The sequence below is a fragment of the Anser brachyrhynchus genome (assembly GCF_964034855.1).
Source record: "Anser brachyrhynchus genome assembly, contig: SCAFFOLD_317, whole genome shotgun sequence".
Classification (NCBI taxonomy): Eukaryota; Metazoa; Chordata; class Aves; order Anseriformes; family Anatidae; genus Anser; species Anser brachyrhynchus.
Window position 1 is genome coordinate 7,017 of NW_027663587.1, and position 24,319 is coordinate 31,335.

At 45.1% G+C, this 24,319-nt stretch overlaps 2 protein-coding genes across 2 annotated transcripts; both read right to left on the reverse strand.

Annotated features, from left to right (window-relative positions):
* Positions 1-256: 256 nt before the first annotated feature.
* LOC308187209 (uncharacterized protein) lies at positions 257-8,334 on the reverse strand. The gene is given in 5 exon segments (XM_080609381.1): positions 257-7,189; positions 7,397-7,434; positions 7,437-7,455; positions 7,927-7,953; positions 8,149-8,334. Coding segments are annotated over 5 exon segments (453 nt in total). The 5' UTR covers positions 8,326-8,334; the 3' UTR covers positions 257-6,997.
* A 2,558-nt stretch (positions 8,335-10,892) lies between these two features.
* Positions 10,893-17,139, reverse strand: LOC308187207 (zinc finger CCCH domain-containing protein 11A-like; the record flags this gene model as incomplete). The annotated part of the gene is made up of 8 exons (XM_080609379.1): positions 16,047-17,139; positions 15,247-15,309; positions 14,893-14,988; positions 14,617-14,682; positions 13,723-14,103; positions 12,438-12,607; positions 11,960-12,021; positions 10,893-11,154 (listed from the first exon to the last, which is right to left on the reverse strand). The coding sequence occupies exons 1-8, from the start codon at positions 16,117-16,119 to the stop codon at positions 10,893-10,895; spliced, it is 1,173 nt and encodes a 390-aa protein (XP_080465505.1). The 5' UTR covers positions 16,120-17,139.
* Between the last annotated feature and the right edge of the window lie 7,180 nt (positions 17,140-24,319).

The following is a 24,319-nucleotide window of genomic DNA, read 5'->3' on the forward strand; positions in this document are numbered from 1 at the left end:
CCAACACTGAATCCGTGAATTAATGATAAAGGGGTAGGAAGAATTTGCCTCTCCACTTTGCCAAGGGAACCTCTCATCCACAATTCAAACGTAGGATGTGCTTTTAAACAGCTTATAACTAATGGAGGAAGCAAGTCCATCTGAACACTCTCTCAGACTGGAGACAGCCAGGGTTAGTTAGCTCTTCAAAAAATAAAAACCAAAAAAAAACCCCCACAAAACAAAACAAAAACAAAAAAAACCAGTGCATTTAGAGATGAACTCGTGATTCAAAGTGGCTGCAAAAATGAGGATCCATCTTCCACAGCCAGACAATTTGACTTTTTTTTTTTTTTTTTTATTCAAAATTCAGTATGTTCCAATCTCTGGTCTTCAAGATTTCTTCACCTATTAAGAAAACACTAAAACCTTTCCCCGTCTTTATTACCTGTACAGCAAAAAACACACCAGTGCATAGAAATACACAAATGTGCATACGCATACACACATATGTGTTTAGACACACACACGAGGAGTGAGTGATAGAAAGTTAGCGAGAGCGACAGTGGAAATCAGAAGTTTTGCCTTTTTGACACAGAGAGCGCGTAAAAACTCTCTCATTTTGAGGGAACTAGAAAAAAATGGAGGATCTACCAAATATTTTGATGAGTATGCCTTCGAGGCCAATGCTTTATACCATGAGTGATCTGGGGGCCAGCACACAAATATGCATACATATGTACATGCATACAGGATAAACATATCTATACACACAAGCGTGCACAGTATATGTTGTATGGTATCCATATGGAGAACAACTCGTAGCCCTGATCAGACACGTAGAGTTGCAATCAATTAACAGCAGGAAGACAGCAGATCAAGGATACAGCAAGCTTTGAGAGGCAGGGCAATGCTCACTTTGCCAGTGGCATGGCTGCATGATACCAAGAATTTTGAATTAGTTTGATTTTTTGGAAGCAATTTGTTTTCTTTCTGCGCTGTAGCAAATACCACAGGTTTGCCATCACGTGCTGTTCCCTAATCCATATATCCATCATCATCCATTGCTGCAAGATCATGAAAGGTTAGAAAAGATGACTAAGGTCCAATTTAACAGCCAATGATTTTTCAATGACCAGAGCTGCAACAGATTTTATTTAGCCACAAGCAGGTTTTTTTTTCTGATGTGAAGTCAGATATTTTGATTTTTTTTTTAAGACACTAAATGTCATAAAACCTGCAACCAGACCAGATAAAGTTCAAATTAGAGTGATTCTGAATCCTTTCATTAAAATGCTGCACATTTCTGTGCAAATTATTTCTGACTCTTCTGGACAAAAGCGGATGAAATAGTTCTTACAAATTAATAATAAAAGGTTGGAACCTTTTACTCACACAAACACTAGTGAATTTTCCAGGAAGTATTATTTTGGCAGGGAATTTTCCCAAATCTAAAGTAAAGAGGGGAAAAGTTGGGTTCTCGTATTAGTTGTTGGTTTTGACTGCTTGACAAAGGGAATAAAAACAGTAGTTAAGTGCAAGGTTTCCTTCTCTTCTTTAGTATTGAGAGGAATCGTCACTTCCGACCTTTAGCACCTTCAGAAACACGCTTAGTGCCATGCAGATTCCTCTGCATCTACTTCTAAAAATTACTGGTGCTCCTTAACATGGAAGTTGGACTTGAAATCTTTTCCAGATTGAGCTCTTTTGAATGCCCAAGGAGCTCATCATTTTGCTTGTTGCCTTCCATTTTCCTGAACAGACCCAGAACGCTGTTCAGGATATGAATGGATCTGGTCTAAGGAATGGGAAGAAAGCAAAAACCAAGGATACCTCACAGCCCTAAATGCCATAAAAAGCAGTCTCATTTTAAAAAAGATCTCCAAAGCTTTTTTTTTTTTTTTTAACTGACATCTGCCAATATGGCGATCCAAGTGCTGAACAGAAACCAACTGAACTAGCCCCTGAAAGCCTGAATAAAAATGAGTAACTCTGGTGCACTCAGCAGGTCTGTAATAGAAGTTGGCAAGAGTTTTAGATTTCTTTTTTCTCCAGGGTGCTAGTAAAGTTTTTGCGTTACGAGATTTTGAACTCTTTTTGTACAAAAGAATTACAGATGCACTACAGTCACGGTAGCTGGGGGTCTGGAAATACATGCCAACAAGTGTCATAAACTTTGCCTTTGCTGAAGGAAGATAACTAGTCCAAAGAAAACCTGTCTAGTTTGTTTTACAGGCTTGTCTTTCTCAGTATGGAACAAACTGACCTCCCTGGTCTAACTTTCCAGTTGGCTATTCTGCCTTTGTCCTGGAGAGAAGAGCAAGAAGGGAACAAAATATTTTTGCACTCCAAAAAATGCATTAGGGAAGGATTATCACACCTACCTAAGGGTAATTTCTTGTTTGTTTATAAAGCACAAAGTCTTTCTCTTGGACAGTCTCTGTTGCTGGCCTGTTTTGTGCCTTCCATTTATAATAAAGGTATTAAAGATGCTTACCCCGTTTTGGTGGTTTTTTTTTTTTTTTAGAACAGTGTAAGCAGACAGTCGGATGACAAGCAAGAAAGAACAGCATAAACTCCTTGTTGTGACCCTGCTTTTCAATCACCCAGCATCAGCCTGGCTGCAAAACAGTCTCCGCTGATTTACCTGCTTGTTAAAGCACCCCACAGGCTGCAAGTGTTGTGTGCTAGGTGTCAAACTATATTTAACGGTGCATAGGTAAACCATTCATCTTCCCATGGTCGAAGCACAGAACAGCCCCCTGCTAGCACAGCTCATCCTTGCTGTAACTGCTTTTAAACCTATTTGTTGGTAAGAAAAGAGCTCAGTACACCACCTTCACAGGGCAAAAATTCACATGGAAGAGCAGAAAAACCCAGAAGTGCTTCCTGAACTTCACGTTACCAACAGCACCATCGGATTTAGATCCTGGCCTGGCATCCAGGATGCACGGCCTGCAAGCACTGCTGCGATGTGGAAGTGCCAAGGCAGGTTTTTGGCCTGCCCTAAAACACTTTTTTTTTTTTTTTTTTTCTTTAACAAACAATACAAAGAGTGTGCCAGGTATGCTGTAATGCCCGTGTGCCAGGTCAATAGAGGATATCCAAACAACAGAGGCGCTTCTCCTAATTTCCCGCGTGAAAACACTTTCACAGCGTTCTTTTCACGAAGAAACCCCTCTCTATCTTCTCCAATGCTCCAGGACCTGCTGCAGCTGCAGCGGCTGCGCTGGTACAACCCGCATCTTTGACAAATCTTTTCAACAGTTCTGCTTTACCTCGGCACAGTTGAGGTCACTCCTCTTCCTCTTCCAGCTGAGGAAGCAGCTTGCGGGCTCTGCCACACGGTCGGTGCAGAAGCGAAAGCTGGGAACACAGCAGTCAAACTCTCACTGCTAACGAAGCCACCAGGGCAGAGGGCTGACACAGACCCGCCAGAGGCGAACCGTACCCGCTCTCCCTCCCAGCTGCGAGGCTCGCCGCAGCAGCCCCGACCCGAAGCGCTCACAGTGCTTTGCTTGGTGATGTCACCGATGAGTCAGAGTCCCCAGATGAGCATCTGCCTTGCCACTCTTTAATGTTGGTGTTGTTTTTTGGTTGGTTGTTTGCTTGCTTTTGAAACTTATGCAGGTTATGGTAAACCTTCAGGTAAACCACAGATCAATGGGGAAGAAGTCCCACACGAGGGAAGGCCGTGCTTTTCTTCCAGGCAATGGCGCATGCTTTAACATGCTGCATTCGACAAAGAAGCTCTCTCCATTTTGCGCAGTGGCAACAGGCACGACTGCAACACACGCACGTGTAGGCAGCACCTGCAGGTCCCAAACCCTTAACCAATTTTTAGATAGCACCAATTTTTTATGTAGTTGCTTTCCCTTCATCCATAACCCCTTTTTTCCTTTCTTTGTATCGGGTGGCTCTCCTCCATTGTTCTCTCTGTCATTTTCCTCCCCAGTGTCTGAGCAGGCACTGGGAATCGTTTCCAGAGGAAGGGTACTGCTGAAGCTACAACATTTACTCTCAGGGAAAAGAGAGTATGTGAAAGAATACATACTTCCTTTCTTTTTCCTTTTTTTTTTTTTTAAATCTCTGAAATCAACGCTGCGGCCTGGCAGCAAATAACTATGGGAGTAATGATGATTCCTCATCCTCACTGTAACGTTGTAGTTAATGTCATAAAGAAGCAATTTCCCCAGACAGTGGCCATTTGAGATGGGAAGGGGCAGTAAGAGGAAGTTTTCCTTAGACTAGCTCTTCCCCCAGAACACCTCGCCATCCAGCAACAAATTCAATTCACCTGCTCCGCCTGATCAGTCAAACGCGCGTCCGACTCCAGCACACGCCACAGCGGTGGTTCTGACGTGGTTTGAGAATCACCTATCCGCAGAATATCTCGGGTTTGTACACTCAAATAACGCAGTCTTTTCCAAATAAGGCCCAGAGCTCACACTCCGAGTGCAGCCTAACAACACCAGAGGGCCGGTAGGCTAAACATTCCCATCCTGGCAACAGGACTGACCCGGGCAACAGTAAGCATCCCTTCTGCACTTTCATTGTGAACATCAGCATAAGGAAACAGAGACCTCCTCGATCCAAGTTTGAAGAAACAAACACAAAGGTCACCCAAGAGGGTTGTTTTCAGCAAACTAACGGAGAAATTAAGGTGACAACCGCGTGCATCCAGAGTTAGTCAGATCCCGAAGGCAGTTCCTTTGGGAAACGCAGGAGCAGCGCGCCAGATGACGGCTACCTTACAGCGCACCCCTCAGAGGCACTGCTACGAAAGGAAGGCAGAAGGTTGGAACTCAAAATAACTCGCAAGGCGGGTTAAGGGGGAAGCTTTAATTTCCTGAGCAGAACCTCCCCCCTGAAGGCAGCCCAGGGACTCTTTGCTTCCCTCGGAAGACGGCAGGGACGGAGGGACACAGGGCCAGATGGACGGCCAGACAGCCCAAAAGGCCTGAGCAAGGGCTGCGGAGCGGGAGGGAAGGGCAGGGCAAGGGGAAGGGCGGCCCTGGGCCTGACAGGGCACCTTGGGCCTAACCCCAGGCAGCAGCTCCCCGTCTCACAGGGCCCGCGGGGGGCTGCCTGTAACAGGAGATGCGGGCAGGTAAATTTTACAAGCACTGCATCACAAATACCCTGCAACACCTGAACTATTCACTGGGACAGCCTCCTTCCTCACCTCCTGAAAGCTCCAGCTGGCAAACCAAGGACAAAATGAAAGGCAGATGTGGAGGACCTCGTAAGATACTGTTTTGTTCCCTACGTGCCCACTGCTGGTGACACGTAATGCCTCCTGTTCCCAAACGACATTGGCACGTTACATCTTTACTACATGCTGAAAGGAACTCAGCAACTTGAACACAACTTAGAATTACCCATCCCGGCAGCAGGCTGTCCAGCTGAAGCTGCTTTCGCCAATCAAGTGTGTCATGCTGCCCCTCAAAGGTTTCTTCCTGGGAACGTCTGCTGTGACACTCCTGACGTATTACTTCTCGGAATGGCAGAACTGCGCTGGGTAGGCCCCACAGCAAGACTCGTATTTCTGTCCTTCCCTTTCAGGAAAGGATCTCCCACCTTGAATTTATTAATTTTCATGATGATGATACACAAATTGAAGTTTTGAAAAACTGAATGCTGATTAACAGATTTCTAGCACAGCCTGTGCATCAAAATTCATTTCTCTCCATTTAGGTAATCTTAGTTTCTGAGTTACAGTTACAGTCAAAATTTTTCTTCTTCGATTTTTTTCTTTTTCTTTTTTTTTTTTTTTTTGTGATCAGAAAAACGAGGGGACTGGCTGTCCCAAGTCAGCCGGGGAACTTCTCTTTGGTCGATGCATCAAGGAACTCAGCTCTCTTGGGGAAACTTAAATAGAAAAGACAGATCTCCAAACGGATAAAAAAAATAAATCAAATGATAAAAACCCAACCGACACATCTGATACCCCAGCTTATTGAACAGCACAAGGGTTTAATCTACAGGCTCTGTCCAAAGCAGCAAGAAGTGACAGATTTAATCTGAACCAGTTGCCCGCTCTCACTCTCTGATCTGGAGACGTTATTGGACAAGCATGCGTAGCAGTAACACTTGTAAACACTGGGTTACTGCACCACAGCCCTGAATCCCTCACGGGCCCACTAAGATACTTTTACTGACTGATCCACAATAAGCACTCCCAAAAAGATTCTCAACAAGTTAAACCCTGTTTAGAAAGAATCTGAGGAACCTGTCACTGCAGCAACAAAGGGCTGCAATTGCATGCAAAATCTCCAACACCCTCCTTAGCACCCTGCTAGCTCAAGGACTGTGTGGGGCTTCCGTGCCCTGAACGAGTCCACCCTGGCCACATAATGCAGATGTAATGGTCAAGAAAGCACATAGCATTATCGAAACTTATCAGATCCACAGCAAAAAGAAAAGCCCACGCTTCTATATTTCTCCTCCTTCTCCATTCACAGAAGGAAGAGACTGAAAACAAGCAGATTTGTGGTTTACATTTACAGTTAATGTGAAAAATGGCTATTTGTGAAATACATCACGTATTGTTTCAAGCTACAAACAACTCGCTCCCACAAAGGAAGGACTTTTGACCTCAGCATGCAACCCCAGTTACAAATAACTTCCTATCTACCAGCGGGCCGCGTTCCCCTGGCACTCAGTCACTCCGCAGCACGGCAGCCACCTTTGTTCTAAGGATGGCAAATTCTACTTAGAAACGCTCTGTAGAAGAGTGATGCTGTCCCCTTTTAACACGATCCGGCCTGCAGCACAGAGAAGGGAAAGAGGGGATTAGAGAGAGCCCAGAACCTGAGAATAATCTCGTGTTTTCAGAAAGTGTTTCGTGTGGTTGAGCAGGGTTTTGCCCATCACGCAGAGTGCAGGCCGCCTGGTATTACACGTTTCAAAGACCAGAACTGATCTCAGGCAGGGACAGATTCTCCTTCATTCAGCAAAATCAGCAGCTCAAAAATCATCAGGGACAGAGATGTAGCCAGGAATTGCTCACTGAACTTCAACAGCAAGGCTCGTCACACGGTTGGTACCTCTCAGTGCTGCTACCTAGAAGGCTCACCCGGGCAGGTTTCAGACCGCGCGTCACTCGGGTTGCACAGACACACGACACACCCAGCTGTTTCCTTGATTTTGTCTTGGAGTGAATCTCCTCTGCGTCGTCCAGCGCCAAATTCACGTACTCGTCAAAGCCCTAGAAATCGGCAACAGTGGCAATTAGTTCAGCAACAACACGAACCATCGTCAGCTTTGCTGAGCCAGGCTGGACAATGAAGACTAATTGTTAGAGAAGCACGATTTCTTTTTTCCCTTGGGCTAGTTTTTCTTGACAAGAAAAAATAGGATTGTGAATGAGGGAAAACAAACTAACGACGTAACGTGGGGTCGTGCTGACACTCACGATGATGCAGCCTTCTATCCGCACGTTCACTTGCTCAGCCACACCTGGATCCTCGAGCTCTGCAGAACGAAGGAGGAGAGTAAATTGGAACACAAACACCGCGAGCAGTTTTGTTCTCTCTCGTGTGTTCAGAAATACCCGCTAACCATAGCCGCTAGAGCTCCCAAACACTCCAAGGAGCAACTCTCAGGGGCAGTTTCAATTAACAGTCTGACATTTTAGAGTCTTATATGACTGGGTGAATACTACACGTTTGCTGAAGGACACGTTTCCAGTCACAAGGGAACACTCCTGCACGCCCGGCTGCACGATCCCACTCCCGTTAACACGAGGGCGAAACGCCGGGCTGCGCAGCAGCTCCTTGTACCCACCAGCACGCCGCACAGCTCTCCATTCCCCACAAACCTGCCCCGAGCAACGGGTGGGAGCCGAAAACTCAGCGAGGGAGATCCCCGGACCCTCCCCGCTCCCCCCACCCCCCCCAAATCCCCATCCCCATCCCCTCCCCGTCCTCTCCCCGCGCTACTCACGCTCTGCAGGTAGCGGAAGATGAGGTTCTGGGGCGCTGCGTGAAGGGCTCAGCATGGGGACAAGAGCTCCAGGCCCGGGACAAGGCCTCAGGACAAGGCCTCAAACCCTGCAACGAGGCCCCAAGGCCCCGGGACAAGGCCTCAAGGCCCGGGCCGAGACCCCTGAGGCCGGGGCCGCCCCCCACCTGCTCCCCCGTCGCTCCCCGGCCGCAGGAAGACTACGATGGGCTGCACCATCACCTTCTGCACCTTCTGGTCCTGCCCGCGGTACGCCATGGCTGCCGCCGCCTCGCTGCTCCCGCCGCCCCTGCTGGGCCGCCTCCGGAAGCCCCTGAGGCCGGGCGGGAGCGCGCAAGGGACGCTGGGATGCTGGAGGAGCGTGGGGGGCCGCTCTAGCATGCCGGGAGGACCGCGTCTCTATGGTTGCAGGCAGGGGTCCCTGCGCTAGCTTTATTGGCGAGCAGCGAGGCTGGGGGGGGGAGGGGGGCAAGACAGCCTTAAATAAAATACAAATATAAAAAGTTTTATAAATGGCTGAGTCCCAAATAGGATTACAATCAAAGTTTACAATTTATTAAACGAATAGAGGCAAGCAAGCAGCGCTGGGTGCGCCGGGAGTCTCTGCTCCCCCAGGACGCACGCCTGTTACGTAAGGCGGCTGGTTTTGATGCTCCCAGGCTAATACATATTCATTACTACTTCGAGAAGAGGCAGGGTTATTAGAATTGGTTTCCGGAATCCGAAACCCCTCCCAGGGGCGCCTGCGTACCTGTCTCTGGTGGTCTCTCGGGGCTTGCTCGGGCTGAATGCTGGTTGTCTTCCTCTCAGGCTTTTGTCCTTCAATTGTCCTTCAGCTCCCCCTTCCTCCTCGTTTGGGAGCCTCTGCGCCGGATTTCAGAAACTCTAGCAACATCCCCTGCAGTAGTCAGCACTTTTCCCTAAAAACCCCTTTGTTCTCTTATCACCTAGAACCGGGCCTCGATGGTAACCCTTCAAATCCCTTAGTGACACGAATTGCTGGACCATTCCTTACAAAAGGAAGGATAAAATATGTAGAGGAGCAATGGCACACGCGAAAGCCCAGCGCCGCGGGCAGAGGCAGCGAAGGTTGACGGCAGAACAGTGCTCGGTTTGAACACGGAGAGGGAAAGCGAGGGGAAGGTGGCCGAAGCCGGCCGCAGTCTCTGAGCTCTCCTCCTCCTGATTGTTTTCTCTCAAAGCCATTTCTGTCTGTGTGCGGGCACCCGGAGCCGGCAGAAGTCCCCGTGAAGTCCTTCGGCAGGACGGAGGGCTGCGTGGGCTCCAGTGAGAGAGGGAGTTAGGAGAATCTTATCAAGTAGAGATAGAGCGCTGACAGCGTTAAACTAGGATGCTACTTAGTGTCTTTGCTAACTATGGTGCATTGTGCCAATTAACTAAAGCAAGAAGCCTTGGGCCCCTTACCAAGGTCAGTCTCCTAATAAGAGAGTGAGCCTGTCTTAAGAAACTGGGAGAAACTGGTCTTGCAGATGGACAAGAGCCAAGGAGCAACTGAGTCTGTGCAAAGACAAGAGGTCAACTAGCGGTGACGAGGAAGAGTCATCAATCTTCACGCCCACGACCTCCCATGCTGCCCAGCGCTGAATAAACATACCTACTTTACAATCTCACTGATTGTGGAGTCCCTTTTCCGCAAGTCACTAGCAGCGGTTTCTTCCGCAGAGGTTTTCCCAGAGCCGCTTCAAAGCTTCCCTCGCGGAGCTGGGGCGTCGCAGGGGGTCGTCAAAGCACGCACGCGTGCACACACACACACACACACACACACACACACAGGCGTTGTTGTCCAAACAGAAAGTATTTACAACAAATTCGACAAGCGGTTTTCCTCTGCCAGCAGCAAATGCCTGAGGGCCCCTACAGCTTCACAAATCATAGCACAAAGAGCCTAAAGTTCCTCTAAAATTTAGGGAAATGATTCAAAATAGATCTGCTAGGGGAAAACGATCACTGGCGGCAGGGTACACAATACACGCGAGTCTCAGCTCTCCTCCGCAGGGTCAGTGCCCACGCCCAAGTGCGACGCTGATGGCACCCGAACATTTGCTGTAGCAGGCAGCAGAGCCAGCAGCTCAGGGGAGCAATTTTAAAAACCAGGAGGCACTTAAACCAACCCTTAATTGACCCAGTTACTGCAGGAGAGTCCCGACTACTCGCCCTGGAGTCCTACTGTCACCAGCAAAAAGCACCAACCAAAGCTTGGGGGAACTTTGGTACAGCACAAGAGAAGGGAGTGGGGGTAGCGTAGCCGTATCGCAGAGCTGCTGCTTTTCACACCATTTTATCACCCCTGATAATTGAAAGTAAGGCCGGGTGGGCTGACCCCACTACCACCACTCCTGGCAGCATGTTTGGTCCACAATGCTAGAATAATTATTTTGCTCCCTCCCGCCCCTACAGCTTCATCATCTGAAAAGATTACAGTCAAAACAATGGCATACACAAATAAAAGTCAAGAGTTGACATAGTAACTCCGGGATTTGGGTATCAACTGTCCGAGAAATCAGAACACCCAGGCTTCACAATGTGCCCAACATCGAGCTGTGCCAAGGGGGGGCGGAAGGAAGAAGCTTTCCGTTTAAGCCTTCAGAGCATCGCTCCATCACTACGTCAATTCACAGCCACCACAGCGTGCCGATGGACATCTTTCTGTGCCAAAAGAAACAAGTGCTTTGTCCTCTTGATATCAAAGGTAGCCACCTATAGTTACGGAACCATGCACAAGACCTTAACTCTGACCAGCAGGAAAACTTAGGACAACTGAGTGCAGATCCTGCCAATTTCTACCAGATCCAACTGTGCTTTAAGTCTCATTGCAAAGCCTCAGTTAGAAAAAGGATCACCTCGGGGTATCCAACAAGAAGAAGAGTTTTTTTTTGTTGTTGTTTTTTTTTTTTTTTTTTTTTTAATATACCATAGGACTATGCAGTTCAATCATCAATCATCTTGGAAAGCTCAAGGAGGAGGTCATCCTCATCCTTCCCTGGGTCCAAGTCGAGCTCGGCTTCCAGTATGCCGTCTGAGAGTTCCCAAAGTAGCATCTCTAAATCCTCGTCTACAGATACGGGCGCGTTGCCTGTGGAACTCAGCCGGCGTGTCCTTGCTTCTTCTAGCTGGGAAGAAGCTGAAGTCGAGCTTGAGAACTCCATTGGCTCCACGGATTCTGCCTGGCTTCCAAGATGTGCTTCAGGTCTTGGCAGAGCAAGGAAGAGAACAATCAGTATATGCCATTTCTTAATGGGAAATCCCTTTTCTGCAAACCGGCTCTTAAAACCGTAGCCAACCCCTCCTGCACTTCAATCTTACCCAGGGATTGTTATTCAATTAACCCAGGGCTACATTTAGAGCCCAATATATTAGCAGGTACATTTTTCAGTTTGGGGGTTTCTCTGTGAAGCCAGAGCACCCGGAGTCTAGCAGAGATGGTTCAATTTTTGTAGCAAGAGGCACTTTGCCACCTTGCTTAATTTTCCTGTAAAAATGTTAAGAAGTCTCCATCTGCAAATATCTGTTTACTAAGTTAGTCATTTTTCCCACGGCACACTCAGCAGAGTTTGCTCCCCACTACAGGAAGCTGATCTGCAGCCATCACTTCCCTCTGCTCTCCCTGCACTCTTGTCACCTTGTATGTTTGTTCGGGTGGCATTCTTGAGGACCAAAAGGCAGAGGACACTACTCATCATTTATCACCTCACGAGGAAGTAGAAGAACTTCACCTCATCCTCATTTAGGTATTCAGACAGAGCAAGAAGTCACTGGAAAGCTGTACCGACTTGCAGCATTTAAAGAAAGTAAGTCTAATTAAGCATTCCTGCTAGCTGCTAGAAAGTCATTTCACGTGACTTATTTATCTTATAAGATAAATAAGTGACTTATCCTCTGATGGATTTGGGCTTTAATTATCTCAGAACCCTCCTTTTTTCCCCACCTGTGACAGAACTTATGTTTCACTGGGGATATACACCGATTGAGAAAAAGAACAAGTTGTGGTCATCACCTGTTTTGGGGATTTTCTTCAAGTCTGGTGGCTGGGACGTGCTCCAGCGTGGCTGGAACAGCCTAGAAAGCAGCAAAACAGTGTTTAGGACTCATGGGTAAAAGATTCCTTGCTAGCTTTTTCCTCCATGCTGCTTCTCCTCTGGCATTGCGGAGCCTTAGCCAAAATACAAAACCAAGGTGCTCCTGAAGAAAGTTAATATTCACTTGGAGGTTACTAATGATCTTGTGTCTTTTAAGAACACAGCATTAATGGACAAAATCCTCCACACCAGAGAAATCACAGAATCACAGAGGACTAAGTAAATAGTGCCATTAATCTAATAAATATGGAAGGGTACTACAAGAATTCTGTAGGCAGCTACTGGATTTAAAAGGAAACAGAAGGCCTGTAGAACATTTGAGTTTTCCATCTTTTCTCCTAGAGGAGGGTATAAATTTTACAAGGGATCCATTTCTGCATTAGCCCCTGTCCTTACCATAGCTGCTTTTTTGGCTGGAGGTCCCATTGTGTCTGCATCGGAGGCAGTCCGTGGTTTCACAGCTGCTACAGCAGAGGGAAAACTGCCAGGTGCCTTACGTTTCAGTGCCTTCTTCTTGGGGGAAGCGACTTTCCCATCCCAAGGCTTCGCAAACATGTTAAAGTTGGCTAGAGTAAAAGGAAGAGAGAACTGATACAGTCTTGCTCTGCCTCATGAAAAATCCACGTTCTCTTCCTCATTTCCACGGCCCTTCTACACAGTTAACTGTATTTGGCCAGCAGAATTACACTGCCATTGCCTGGATTCTCAGCAATATCTTCCACATAGTAAACTCCGTCTACCAACAATCCATACAAAGGAACAAAGAAAGTGAATGGCTACAGTAAATCATAATCCAGGACGAGGGAAACTCAGACACAGAGCGATCCCAAGTGCAAGCAATACTCTAAGACGTTGTATGAAGTCTAGTAAGATTCACAAATGTTGACAGCTTTTGTATTTAAAGTCTTGCTCCCTCTAGGAAAGGAAAAGCAGCAGGTATAGTAAGACAAGAGAGTGTATGCAACTGTTGTACCAGCTTCCTCTCCCCTGCAGTGATGTCCCACAAAATTTATTAAGTTGTTCTACAAAATCCAAATTTGTAGAGTCATATTCTAGTCTCCCATTCCTGACCTAACGTCTGGCTGGCAGGAGAAGAAACGAAAGAAAGCTGGGTACTTGTTTTCTTTGTGTGTTTATTTCCTCGTGTCCCGTGAGACAGAGAGAAAGGCTACAATGTGCAGTGCATGCAGCCTTTAAGCCCTCCTTATCTCCCTCACACAATCTCATTTTACAAAGTTGATATAATCTTAACAACGAGGCCTTTGATCCTCTGTCATTTTTGACAGAAACTGGCCCCCCACATTAAGATGCTGATGCATGCTTTACAAACACATACACGTGTCAAGCTAAGCAACACATGCCAAAGAGGAAGGTGAACTTGAACTCAACACAGGGAGGACTTCATACCATAAACAGATGGCAGAAAAAAACAGAATACCAAAATTAGACTAAAAAGCCCCTCAATGTGTTAATTTTCTAGTGGGAAATACAGAATACCATCACGTAATTAACGAAAACAGACATGGTTGCACGTTCTGGCCCTTCTTTGCCTTTGAACTTTGTAGCCTTAAACTCTTTTATCCTCCGCATTGAAGGAAAAAGCAAAGCAGATCCTGAGCAAATGGAACTTGCTCAATATGGGAAGCACCTCACCGGGGCAGGTATTAAAGCATCTTATTACCTGATAGCTTTGTGTTCCATAACGATTTCTGCCCGGCTGGGGCAGGTCCAGGTTGTGCTGGGGGAGCTGGCACATTTCCTCCACTCTGCTGCATCCGCAGAGCTTTCTCGCGCTTTATTTCTTCCAGGGTTTTAACACGCACTTCTCCTTCTGGCTTGGCTTTACCTGCCGGCTCCTTCGACTGCACTTTGCTGGGCCCGGAAAGAGTGAGCACACTCTGCTTCTTGGGCTCACCCTCAATTTTTGCCCCTGCGCTGGGATCTTTGGTTTTACCATGCCATTCAGCCTGGGCTTTGGCTTGACTTTCTCGAAGAGCTCTCTCACGATGGATTTCCTCCAGTGTTTTCACATGGATCTCTCCCTTTGGCTTAGCAGCCTTCCCTGTCATCATCAAGAAATGAGAAGCACCAGCATTTAAAGAGAGTCCAACAATAGTTTAAGTCTCCAAAATTTGTCACAGTACTAAGGAAAACTAAGCCTGAGCGTTCCCAATAACCCATCTTAGGACAATAGCCTAACATTCTCCTCCTCCTCTGAGCCACTTGTTGTATTTTGAAGACCAGCCCTATCCAGAGAGAGTTGCTACACAGAAATGCTAGTTTACTTGATTACTTTTTCAGACTGCATTTCAAATTCCTGCTCCCGGCAGTGGCTCTATTCTAATTGTATATGATGGTTCACAGAAGCAGCTTAAAACCTTGACAAGGCACAAGCGGAAAATAAACACACACCTAGAGGCAGATTTCTGATAGTGGCTGTCAGAAGAGCTTCAGCACTCGAGCGAGAGGAACCAGTTCTTTGTTTTCATTTGAATTCCTTTTTAGGGCTGTATGAAAACGGTCTAAGTTCACGGAAAGGAAGAAGGAGAAAGTATATTTAATAGCCAGTTGTTACCTTTCGCAGTACTAGTCCGTTGAGAAGGTAATCCTAGTCTCTCCTTCACAGACTTGGGAACTTGAACTGCAAAACAGAAAAAGACCAAATTAGGGAGGCTGCATAAACGTCAACTTTGTGTTCACATTCGAAAACAAGGCAGGAAAGGTAACTTTGAATCCCGGTGATTAAGACCTCAGCCAACATGCAAAAAGAAACATCGCAGGAAAAGGACAAACAGAGAGCCTAAATACAAAACCCGTGAATCACATCCAGATGCCTGTTTAGTAGCTGTACCTCTCTTTGGTGCTTTGTCAGCATTTCCCGGAACCTCCACCTTCTTCCCCAGCCTTTCAGCAAGGCTGCGCTTCACGGGAAGGGCGCTTACATCAGCTTCAGACAGAGAAAACAAGGAATATTTTAAGAACATTTCTTTGCAGGAAGATTTGAGAACAGTCAACCACAAGCTTCTATTTTTCAAGCATATTTTCATAAAATTGCCTTTCAGCTGCTAAATGGTTTTTTTGCCATTTCTGCAGTCAACACAGATCTCCACTGCAACGCATTTTCCTCTCACACGTCAAAAATACTCTTCGATGCAGTCATATAGAGAAGGCGGCACCTAAATAACAGCTCATAAAAAGTTCTTACCCACGGAGGCTTTCCGTTTTCCTTGTTTCTCAGCAAGATCTAGTCGAACCACAGGTTCCTCCCCTAAAACAAAAGTAAAATTTTTCTATTTCATAGAGACCAGTAGCCAATAGAAATAGTATACTGTTAGCCCATGTCCAAAAAAACCCAGCAAGACACTGTTTTGACAGCTAAACCACACAAACTCATATTACAACTATAATTAACTTAGAAAAAGTATCCATAGTCTCAGTGTTTGCCTCAAATTCCAGCTGAATGTAGTCGAGAATGAATCTGAGTCTGCTTGACAGCTATACTTTGTGCAGAACAGAGCTGCATAAGCAAGCAGAATATTATTAGGTACCAATGCTGAGAAATATTCCTTTCTAAGGTGAATGTCTATGAGTAAAAGTACTTCTTCACTTCTTTCCCTTTCAAAGGAATTTGCACAACTCTAAACAATATAATTTATACACAGACTCCTATCGCACTACTGTCCACACGTGCCACTGTCAGCCTCTTTAAAGCTTCAGAAATTGCTTCTTACATAGCACTGTCCTCTAGAGCTCTTTCTTCTCGTTACTCTCCTGTTTTTCAGTTATCCCCCTATTTGCATACTGACACATTTTTTTCTTTCTCCTGCTACTGCACTTAACCTGAGCACCAAAGCTTTCCAGTACAACCAGGGACTTTCAGCATAAAAGCATGTTTTGAACAGAAGGCGGCAGCACCAGGAGGCTAACAGGGGTGAATTGCCTTCCTTCTTGCTTAACCTTCCAGTTTAGGAGTAATGAAATCAAAACAAAAGCATGAATTATTACCTTCCTCTGTAGACAGTGTCACAGTTCTCACCACTGTCCGGACATTTTCCTTTTCCGGAGCAGGAAAAATCATAGAATCGACGGGAGGAAGAGAAGATCTTGAAGGACCTTCTGCTCAGAGCAAGCAAAACATAAGGAAGTTTACCAAACAGAAAAAACTATCACGAAGAACAAAAAACTGTAATTATTCATTACTGTCAAACATACAGTGACCAGAGCATGCAAATAAGAGAGGTGACTAATTTGCCTCTGGTTGCCCTTGGAATTCCCATCTAGAATACCAGCTGGCTGAGAATCAGGTTGCTCGATGCCCCCAGCTAAACATGGAAGTCTATCCCTCAAGCAGCTCCCAGCCACCATCACCTGCCATTCTGAAGCCAATCAAATTTCACTTCTTTGGCAAATAGTTGGATTCACCAAAGCATAGCCAGCTACCCGGTATTACTGGAAGAATTTTTTTTTGAAAGAAAAATCATCACACAGGATGAAGGTGAAGAGGGTAAGAAAGTAGGGAATATTAACTCACCACCGTGTCTCTTAGTTTTTTCCTTCATTTTCTGCAATTTGATTTCTTCAAGTGTTTTTATTCCAAAATTCAGACCGTCCTCTGAAAACAGAAAACAGTTAATGAGACTAAGGCTTAGAGGCACTCACTGAGGACCACAGATCCTCAGGCTTCTTAGTGCTCAGGAACTTTCAGAAGTATTTAGAATAAACCCTGTCAACACTCCTCACAAGTGAAACAACCATAGAATCAATGGCATTTTGCCCCTCCTTTCACCCTTCAGGGTAAAAACTGTAGTTTTAATTTTAATCCATTTACGTGATATTAGATCCCTCTATCGTTAGATATGGCTTTCAACAGTGGTTGCCAGGCTGCACGTGCAGCCATTTAAACTCCATGCTGTGACCCTGTTTTGTTCTCCAAAAGGAAAGAAAAGGAGTTCAACTTTCTGACCCAATGGGCACATGATGGTATCAGGGAGAAATGAGATCATGGAAATAACCGAGTCCATTCAGCACCCCTACATTCTGTTGTGTTTTTACGCCACATTGCTTTTGAGTTAATTGTCAAGTTCTCCTTCCGAGTTATCCTACTACAGGTGCTGGAATACCTTGTTTAGCAGTAGTAGCACTGGCTTTCCGAGTGGAAATCATCCGTAATCCATTTTGGCCTTCCTCAGCTGGTTGCTGGACGGGAGTTTTAGTTTCTTCTCCTTCCGCAGAAAGCTGGTCTGAAGGGGAAAAATCTATTCAGTTATGCATAGGCCAGATTGTTCGTGATTATGTAGCTCATGCAATGACACTTCAGTCCATGGTTCCTATAAAAAAGCTTTTTTTTTTTTTTTTTTTTTTTTTTTAATACAGCTACACTGACCTGATGAACTCGTAAGTAGACTACCCTAGGACAAAACATCTAGGACTCTAGATTCTCTCTGCAGCTTTAACTACTACACAACATATTACTCTTCAGACAAAAAAAAAGGAATTTCCTTCCTAGTTTCACACAGAGCTTTACACAACAGACCAACTAAAGCCAAGAGTGGTTCTAAGCTTTCCTCCAACATTTCAGGTTCTGTCCACTGACTGCCAGACAAAGCCACCAGTGACCTGACCAGACTGCCTGCCCTATCGCTAGTCAGACCTCAGGTCATCTGTGATTTATACATTGATTTACAGCACAAATTCCTTCCAAGAACCAAAGACTTACACAATCATTTACAGCACAAATTCCTTCCAAGAACCAAACCATGCTCACCATCATCATCTTCATCATCATCTGCAGCATTGATTACAACTGGAGGGTGTGTAGGGCTTGGGACATTTTCCGAGTTTTCCACTTTCATCACCCGCCTTAGCTATGGAGAGGGATTGGACTGGACAGAAAGTTTGTTTTGCTGCAGTGACATCTGAGCCACTTTCAAATCATCGTCCGCGGACTCAGGCGGACTTGGCAGTGTAGCTAGAGGAAGAGGAGGATCATCAGTAATATGGCAGTTTAAAACTTTGACCACAATGCACGAAGATGGTAGCTAAGGCAGATAACCTGCACAGACAATGAATTCAGCATCTCCTTTTGCCCATCCCGCCACTGTTTACACCGTGAACAATGACTTGCCTTCAAACAACAACACATCTCCCTACCACCCAGCAGAGGACGAAACAACAGAAAGCAAACTGCAAGGCAAATATCACACAAAGCAGAGAGAAGCTGAGCATGAAAGCAGAAAACAAATACCAGCAGTACAGCAGCAGTACACTCGGTTTAGCTGACCACCTAGGACTGCAGACCTTTTCCTGCACTCACAAATGGACGGTTACCTGATGTCTCCTACACTATTGGCACCCACTAAGTAATATGCAAAATTAATTCTTCAATACTTAAAGAAAAAGGACCTAAACTCACTCTTGCTTGGTGGTAAGAAGACTCCATCGATGTAACGTCCCTTTGCGTGATGAAAAGCACAGTTGGCTTTCTGACAGCCTACTGGCTGCTTCTCCCAGTAGCAGGGAATCTCACCGCGCTTTTTCTGAAGACAGAAAGAAAGACAAGCTCGTGATAACATGCACCTAAGGTTTGCAAAGAGATGCACAGTTCCAGGTCACGACAGCGATAGGGCTGTCACAATACAGTGCTGAAACATCATTCCAAAGGTCAGTTTATCACGGAAGTATAGTATTTCCAGGCATATTCACAAAGTTTGCAGAAGCTGTAACCACTATGCACGTTTAGCCCTGTCATCATTCAGTTTGAGAAGACAGGCACTCTCAGACATCAGTTTAGGGTGGGTTAAACTAATACACCTAGGATTATACTAGGATTATTCAGAGGGAAAAAGAACATCTTAAATTGCCTACGTTAACTCTATCCAGAACTACTTCTTGGAGACTTCGTTCTTCTGCACCTTTAACTTTCCCCACTGCTTCCTAGCCCAGGCAGCTAGAACAGCATTATCTGAAGGACTCCGGGACACAAGAGACCTGATAGATCATTATCAAGCCTGCTCTCAGGAGGCTAGTACAGCCTGTTTATTACCCCCCTGCTCCAGCAGGTTTTAGCAGTCTAGTTAGCGGTTATTCTGCATCTGTTGAGACAATACTGTCGGCGTCTAATAAAAGAAAATCTTGCTAAGACATACCTAAGGCATTGATTTTATTTCCCTCTCCTTCCTCCCACCCCCTCCCCTGCTAACAGAAACCAGTGTAATTCCAAAGCAAATGACTCTATCCTGCAAAAGCACAATCAGCACACCTACAGCACTGAAAAATGCTTTTGTTGATTTATTTTGAGAACACATCTTTAGGCACTCACGTCAATTTCCATGTGTCTGAATCGGCAGACATTCCTGAAACAACGACCCTCCTGCCACAGCGTGCAGACTGTCTCGTTCCCCAGAGCAGCTTCGCAGTGGCGGAAGGAACAGTTGTCTCCCTGTAACCAAAAGGAAACCAACAAGGAAAATATAGTACAGCCTCAAAAACGTCCATGCTACTGCCTCAGGTTGCTACGATTGAATTCAGAATCTATCTGGTTATCACGTTAACCAAAGACCAGTGTGCCTCCTCCTCCTACTCTACCCCTTCCTGAAAAAAATGAAAAAAAAAAAAAAACAAAAACAAAGCAAAGCAAAGCAAAAGAAACCCAGCCATACCTTGGTACAGGTAGAATAGAAATAGAAGTAGCAATCGTCTCCTTGTTTAGACATGCCGACAAGTTCTGATAACAAGCTCGGGTTCTCTCCACAGGGACTTCCTCTGCTCTTGGAGAGAGCTGTCTTCACCCTTGCTTGGGCTGAAAGTCTTCCACTGGCTTGTGATCAGTGAAATCTTCTTTTTAAAAGTAACCCTAAACAAAGTACCAACAAGTGAAAAATAATGAGTAACAAGCATTTTTCCAGCTTTCTTCTGTTCATCAAATTAGTCTCTTGAGGAGAGCAATGCCTTGAAATCAGCTGTTACGGGAACTAACACAATATTAAACTAAAGTTCTGTAAAGCTGCCAGGAGCTTTGTCAGCAAGTGTTCTCTTCCACGTCCTCAATAATATGCCTTGGAGCACACCTGGAAGCCTGAAAATGGAGTCACTTCTTCAAAAACCACCTGATCATACATGCAAGGCAATGATCAACTATGGCTACGAGTAACTTCTACAGAACGCAGTATGACGCATTAAATAGCATGTTCCAGTCACTGTGGGTCTTCGAGTTCACCTACCTGGACAACCTCAGCAAAGTTATTGATCTTCAAAGACTTCCAGTTAACTTCTCCTGGAGGCCGAACCAACACTGAATCCGTGAATTAATGATAAAGGGGTAGGAAGAATTTGCCTCTCCACTTTGCCAAGGGAACCTCTCATCCACAATTCAAACGTAGGATGTGCTTTTAAACAGCTTATAACTAATGGAGGAAGCAAGTCCATCTGAACACTCTCTCAGACTGGAGACAGCCAGGGTTAGTTAGCTCTTCAAAAAATAAAAACCAAAAAAAAACCCCCACAAAACAAAACAAAAACAAAAAAAACCAGTGCATTTAGAGATGAACTCGTGATTCAAAGTGGCTGCAAAAATGAGGATCCATCTTCCACAGCCAGACAATTTGACTTTTTTTTTTTTTTTTTTTATTCAAAATTCAGTATGTTCCAATCTCTGGTCTTCAAGATTTCTTCACCTATTAAGAAAACACTAAAACCTTTCCCCGTCTTTATTACCTGTACAGCAAAAAACACACCAGTGCATAGAAATACACAAATGTGCATACGCATACACACATATGTGTTTAGACACACACACGAGGAGTGAGTGATAGAAAGTTAGCGAGAGCGACAGTGGAAATCAGAAGTTTTGCCTTTTTGACACAGAGAGCGCGTAAAAACTCTCTCATTTTGAGGGAACTAGAAAAAAATGGAGGATCTACCAAATATTTTGATGAGTATGCCTTCGAGGCCAATGCTTTATACCATGAGTGATCTGGGGGCCAGCACACAAATATGCATACATATGTACATGCATACAGGATAAACATATCTATACACACAAGCGTGCACAGTATATGTTGTATGGTATCCATATGGAGAACAACTCGTAGCCCTGATCAGACACGTAGAGTTGCAATCAATTAACAGCAGGAAGACAGCAGATCAAGGATACAGCAAGCTTTGAGAGGCAGGGCAATGCTCACTTTGCCAGTGGCATGGCTGCATGATACCAAGAATTTTGAATTAGTTTGATTTTTTGGAAGCAATTTGTTTTCTTTCTGCGCTGTAGCAAATACCACAGGTTTGCCATCACGTGCTGTTCCCTAATCCATATATCCATCATCATCCATTGCTGCAAGATCATGAAAGGTTAGAAAAGATGACTAAGGTCCAATTTAACAGCCAATGATTTTTCAATGACCAGAGCTGCAACAGATTTTATTTAGCCACAAGCAGGTTTTTTTTTCTGATGTGAAGTCAGATATTTTGATTTTTTTTTTAAGACACTAAATGTCATAAAACCTGCAACCAGACCAGATAAAGTTCAAATTAGAGTGATTCTGAATCCTTTCATTAAAATGCTGCACATTTCTGTGCAAATTATTTCTGACTCTTCTGGACAAAAGCGGATGAAATAGTTCTTACAAATTAATAATAAAAGGTTGGAACCTTTTACTCACACAAACACTAGTGAATTTTCCAGGAAGTATTATTTTGGCAGGGAATTTTCCCAAATCTAAAGTAAAGAGGGGAAAAGTTGGGTTCTCGTATTAGTTGTTGGTTTTGACTGCTTGACAAAGGGAATAAAAACAGTAGTTAAGTGCAAGGTTTCCTTCTCTTCTTTAGTATTGAGAGGAATCGTCACTTCCGACCTTTAGCACCTTCAGAAACACGCTTAGTGCCATGCAGATTCCTCTGCATCTACTTCTAAAAATTACTGGTGCTCCTTAACATGGAAGTTGGACTTGAAATCTTTTCCAGATTGAGCTCTTTTGAATGCCCAAGGAGCTCATCATTTTGCTTGTTGCCTTCCATTTTCCTGAACAGACCCAGAACGCTGTTCAGGATATGAATGGATCTGGTCTAAGGAATGGGAAGAAAGCAAAAACCAAGGATACCTCACAGCCCTAAATGCCATAAAAAGCAGTCTCATTTTAAAAAAGATCTCCAAAGCTTTTTTTTTTTTTTTTTAACTGACATCTGCCAATATGGCGATCCAAGTGCTGAACAGAAACCAACTGAACTAGCCCCTGAAAGCCTGAATAAAAATGAGTAACTCTGGTGCACTCAGCAGGTCTGTAATAGAAGTTGGCAAGAGTTTTAGATTTCTTTTTTCTCCAGGGTGCTAGTAAAGTTTTTGCGTTACGAGATTTTGAACTCTTTTTGTACAAAAGAATTACAGATGCACTACAGTCACGGTAGCTGGGGGTCTGGAAATACATGCCAACAAGTGTCATAAACTTTGCCTTTGCTGAAGGAAGATAACTAGTCCAAAGAAAACCTGTCTAGTTTGTTTTACAGGCTTGTCTTTCTCAGTATGGAACAAACTGACCTCCCTGGTCTAACTTTCCAGTTGGCTATTCTGCCTTTGTCCTGGAGAGAAGAGCAAGAAGGGAACAAAATATTTTTGCACTCCAAAAAATGCATTAGGGAAGGATTATCACACCTACCTAAGGGTAATTTCTTGTTTGTTTATAAAGCACAAAGTCTTTCTCTTGGACAGTCTCTGTTGCTGGCCTGTTTTGTGCCTTCCATTTATAATAAAGGTATTAAAGATGCTTACCCCGTTTTGGTGGTTTTTTTTTTTTTTTAGAACAGTGTAAGCAGACAGTCGGATGACAAGCAAGAAAGAACAGCATAAACTCCTTGTTGTGACCCTGCTTTTCAATCACCCAGCATCAGCCTGGCTGCAAAACAGTCTCCGCTGATTTACCTGCTTGTTAAAGCACCCCACAGGCTGCAAGTGTTGTGTGCTAGGTGTCAAACTATATTTAACGGTGCATAGGTAAACCATTCATCTTCCCATGGTCGAAGCACAGAACAGCCCCCTGCTAGCACAGCTCATCCTTGCTGTAACTGCTTTTAAACCTATTTGTTGGTAAGAAAAGAGCTCAGTACACCACCTTCACAGGGCAAAAATTCACATGGAAGAGCAGAAAAACCCAGAAGTGCTTCCTGAACTTCACGTTACCAACAGCACCATCGGATTTAGATCCTGGCCTGGCATCCAGGATGCACGGCCTGCAAGCACTGCTGCGATGTGGAAGTGCCAAGGCAGGTTTTTGGCCTGCCCTAAAACACTTTTTTTTTTTTTTTTTTTCTTTAACAAACAATACAAAGAGTGTGCCAGGTATGCTGTAATGCCCGTGTGCCAGGTCAATAGAGGATATCCAAACAACAGAGGCGCTTCTCCTAATTTCCCGCGTGAAAACACTTTCACAGCGTTCTTTTCACGAAGAAACCCCTCTCTATCTTCTCCAATGCTCCAGGACCTGCTGCAGCTGCAGCGGCTGCGCTGGTACAACCCGCATCTTTGACAAATCTTTTCAACAGTTCTGCTTTACCTCGGCACAGTTGAGGTCACTCCTCTTCCTCTTCCAGCTGAGGAAGCAGCTTGCGGGCTCTGCCACACGGTCGGTGCAGAAGCGAAAGCTGGGAACACAGCAGTCAAACTCTCACTGCTAACGAAGCCACCAGGGCAGAGGGCTGACACAGACCCGCCAGAGGCGAACCGTACCCGCTCTCCCTCCCAGCTGCGAGGCTCGCCGCAGCAGCCCCGACCCGAAGCGCTCACAGTGCTTTGCTTGGTGATGTCACCGATGAGTCAGAGTCCCCAGATGAGCATCTGCCTTGCCACTCTTTAATGTTGGTGTTGTTTTTTGGTTGGTTGTTTGCTTGCTTTTGAAACTTATGCAGGTTATGGTAAACCTTCAGGTAAACCACAGATCAATGGGGAAGAAGTCCCACACGAGGGAAGGCCGTGCTTTTCTTCCAGGCAATGGCGCATGCTTTAACATGCTGCATTCGACAAAGAAGCTCTCTCCATTTTGCGCAGTGGCAACAGGCACGACTGCAACACACGCACGTGTAGGCAGCACCTGCAGGTCCCAAACCCTTAACCAATTTTTAGATAGCACCAATTTTTTATGTAGTTGCTTTCCCTTCATCCATAACCCCTTTTTTCCTTTCTTTGTATCGGGTGGCTCTCCTCCATTGTTCTCTCTGTCATTTTCCTCCCCAGTGTCTGAGCAGGCACTGGGAATCGTTTCCAGAGGAAGGGTACTGCTGAAGCTACAACA